The sequence below is a fragment of the Microtus ochrogaster genome, unplaced genomic scaffold (assembly GCF_000317375.1).
Source record: "Microtus ochrogaster isolate Prairie Vole_2 unplaced genomic scaffold, MicOch1.0 UNK101, whole genome shotgun sequence".
NCBI classification, from domain to species: domain Eukaryota; kingdom Metazoa; phylum Chordata; class Mammalia; order Rodentia; family Cricetidae; genus Microtus; species Microtus ochrogaster.
Window position 1 is genome coordinate 166002 of NW_004949199.1, and position 4099 is coordinate 170100.

The 4099-nt window shown below is 38.1% G+C and overlaps 1 gene segment (V, D, J or C); it reads right to left on the reverse strand.

The window, feature by feature from the left end:
* Positions 1 to 2324: 2324 nt before the first annotated feature.
* Positions 2325 to 2747, reverse strand: LOC101992669. The segment is given in 1 exon segment: positions 2325 to 2747. A coding segment is annotated over 1 exon segment (423 nt).
* Positions 2748 to 4099: the final 1352 nt, after the last annotated feature.

The window sequence follows — 4099 nt, forward strand, 5'->3', positions numbered from 1 at the left end:
GAGAAGAATAATCAACTACAATGGAGAACACAGTGACTAGGTGAGTCTGCTTCAATCAGAAAAAAATAAATCAATCAATGCCTGTCCAAGTGCAACAAAGGCCAGTGGCCAGTGAACTCATCAAGTGAGCATAACTGTTGTAAATAATAATACCCCATGTCCCCTAAAATAATGAGATGAGGCAATCATGAAAGGGGCTTCAAGGGAACACGAATATTTTTCTTTTTCCTGTCTTACAGTATATTTTCATAGCTGTTCACTTACTTGAAAATTTTGCAGGATGCTGATATTTGAATGTACAAATTATTGTATGAACACATTAACTCATTAAATTAATTTAAGAAATATAACCAGTGTGACTTCTGTGCTCAATTTTATTTATGGACAATTGCCATACTGAAAATAATTAATTGAAAATTATAGGGATGTGATAACTACAATCACAATTAATCATGTTTGTGGGATGTGACACCTCAGGCTTCACTTGTAGAGAGTCCAGCAATGAGAGACAGTAGAACAGTGGGATATGGAAATAATCATTGAAATGCAATAATCTATGTTAATTGAAAATGTTATTTTCTTCTGATCATCACATAGAAGTGAGAATGTTGGGCATGTGTTCTTATATATGAAATTTTTGTAGTTTGCCCAAACTCCTTTACAATAACCTAACAGAACCATGTTCCTTTTTACAAGGCACAGGGCTAATTACTCTCCATCCTCATAGCACTGTGATTCAATACTTTTCTTTAGTAAATGGGTCTTGAATTATTGGTTAGAGGCAACTTATCATTTTGTCTTTAACTTTCATTTTTATGTTGATCAAAGATGCTCTTCCCATGAAACCTTCTCTGCCCACATGCATTGGTCAAGATGGAAGAACCAAAGGAGAGGATGGCATGCAGGAAAATGTCTGTTCATGGGGGCATTAGAGCTATGAGCTATCCTTAGAGTCAAATTTCAGACAAGTGATAGAAATGAGTTATATTTGAGAAACAAATGAGACTGATATCTTGGATGAGACAATAAGGTGATGAGTTAAACATCTTAACCTTTTACTTCTTGAAATTTTCTATATGTATCAAAGCTTCATATAAGCTATGGAGCACTCACATTGGGTTAACTCTTAACAGTGGATGAGAAAATGAAATATTTTGTTTTTAATTATGTGTGTAAGTTTCTGTGTGAGTAGTGTAGTGTGCATGGGGACAAATAGAGACCATGGGTTCTCCAGACTTACAGGTAGGTATGACTTAACATTGTGGGTGCCAGAAATTGAAACTGTTTCCCTACAATAACAGTATGCTCTCTGAACCTCAGAGTTGCTTCCGGAATGTGCAGATGAGCAGTGGCAACTTCTCCTTTTAGGTTTGCTGCAGCTCAGTTCTCAACAGTTGAAATATCAAACCAATCTGCATGAACATGGAGGGCCTTGTATCAGAACAGCCAGGCATCAAGAGGACAAAATGACCACTTAATCTTAAGAAGCTCATTTTAGGAATAGTAAATAGGGAAGTCTGATCATAGTTTGGACAGTGTAGAGTGAGAAGATTAATAAGTTAGTTGGGAAGGATTATCCCAAATAATAAGTTATATGGAAGATGACCAAAGTTAATAAGAACACATCCTCTTTTCATATATGGAGAAAGTCAGTTTTAAAGTTAGACAGACTCCAAACAATACCTATTTGTTTTGCCTGAGGAACCACTGTTTGTAAGTCTGATGGGAAAGGTAATTTTTACCAAGGTGCAAATGCATAAAATGGAATCTGTCAAAAATAATAATCAATTCTATCCTTTTATGGGACCCTCTTGGTGTAGAGGGAAACTATGGGTATTTCAGTTTCCAGGTTGTTGTGGGAAAATGACTTTAAGTTAGGGAAGCTGTGGTTTCTCTATCACAGGTGCAAAAACAAAGAGGAAAAATTACAGCTCTTTTAAAGTTCTCTAGCTTATAACTGAACCTAACATGCAACAAGTGTCATAACTGCTTTCTCCTTTAAAATATATTAAGAAAATAGGTGAATATGTATGTATGTATGTATGTATGTATGTATGTATGTATGTAAAACATACAAAGTTATATGTAATTCTGTCTAATAGCAAGAAGCAGATTGTTAGCTTACAGGGCTTGTGGGACAAGCTATTTGTTATAGTATTTGAACAAATAGGAAGTTTTTTAGACTATGACAGTGAAGAGATGCCCCTAGAGAATTTTTTTCTTATTTGTGTTTGGAAGAAGAAAACACTGATTCTAATTTTGAAACATATTCTCTTGCATCATAGTCTAGAACTTCTTATCTTATTAAGCAACCACATACTGGTCTAGGGAGACCCTGTTGGTCCCCAACACCCCCTGCTGGTCATGAGCAACTCTAATGGAGGTTTCTGTGCAAGCTCACACTGGAGTTCTCTCACTGTGTCTCTGGCACAATAATACATGACTGTGTCTTCAGTTTGCAGACTGTTGAGTTTTAAGAAAACTTGACTCTTGGAGGTGTCCCTGGTGATGATGATTTGGGACTGAAGAGCTGAATTATAATATGTATTTCCATTGTTTGCTATAAATCCCATCCATTCCAGACCCTTTCCTGGAAGTTGGCGGACCCACTGTACACCATAACTGGTTAAAGAGAGCCCAGAGACAGTGCAGGTGAGCGACAGGGTCTGTGATGGCTGCACCAGACCAGGTCCTGACTCCTTCAACTGTACCTGGACAGGGCACCTAGGGACAAGCAACATCACCATCAGTCATATAACCCGAAGATGAAAAACATGGGTACCTTTCCTGAAACACTGAAGCACTTACAGCTTGGAAATGTCACCAGGCAGAGGAGCAGCACCAGGACAGCCATGCTGCATTGGAGGCTCTAGTCAGAAGGAGATGGCGCCTCTCAGCTTGGCCTTGGATTTTCATCTTGAGCATGAGGACTGATTTGCATTGGGGGAGGCTCCAGAGAGCATAAAAGGAAGCACAGGCAAAGTTTCCTATTTCTCCTCCAGGAAACTGAGATTTGCTTTGAATCTCAGGAACATCTCTGTAATGCTGTCTGGATTTCCAATTCCAGATAAATAGGAAATATTAAGAGTCATACTGTACAGGCTTTAGAAGCAAAACATAGAAGTGTTTACATTAACTAGGTCTACATTCATTCAGAGAAGCCAGAGGAAGATACCAGGTTTCCAATGGATTTATGTATCTCTTTAACTTCCAGTAGAGAATTTAATGGTATTGATACTTTTGGTGATCAGAAATCATGTTTAAGGAACTACTTGAAATTCTTTGTCCTGGTGTCTGTGGAGTTGTCTCATTCTTATAACTTCTCAGGAAATAACTTGTGAGGAAGCAGCTCACACACATTTCATACATGTGATTTCACATGTTTATCTGTAAGGAAATCTGTGGAACTGATTTGCCTCCCATCTTATTAGGCTCAGATTTCACCTTTTCACTTATGAACATCCTATCTGGACACTAGTTTTCATTCCTCTTGATTCATTTCAGTCTATCCATGTACTTTTATATCTTTGTCTATCACTCTCCTAAGCTTATTGCCAATCACAGGTTCCTAAATATGATTGTTGCTTTGGTAAGTTATGGGAAGCTCAGCTACTCATAACACTTCATAAAAAGCAACAGTATGCCTTTAGGTTTGAGAGTTATGTTCACTGAATTAATAAAAAAAATAGAGAATATTTAGTGATGACAAGAAGTGGACTGGAAGACTGATATGAACTTGGGGAACCCTGTGACTTGAATGATAGTCAAGGCATAGATAACGAGTTTCTAGTGTCTTTTCCTGTGTTCTGTTCATGGAAATGACCAAGGAGGAGAAGTGCAGAGCTGGAACCAATCTGTTCATTCAAGACTTAGGAAATGTCTGTCTTGTTGAAATAAGAGCGGCAGAGCTGCGTCCCCAGCGCCCGGCTGCCCACATGGCTAGCTTAGTTATGTCCCGAAATAATTACACGGAAACTGTATTCTTTTAATCACTGCCTGGCCCCAATAGTTCCAACCTCTTATTGGCTAGCTCTTACATATTAATCTAACCCATTTCTATTAATCTTTGCAGTCCACAAGCTGGCTTACCAGGAATGAT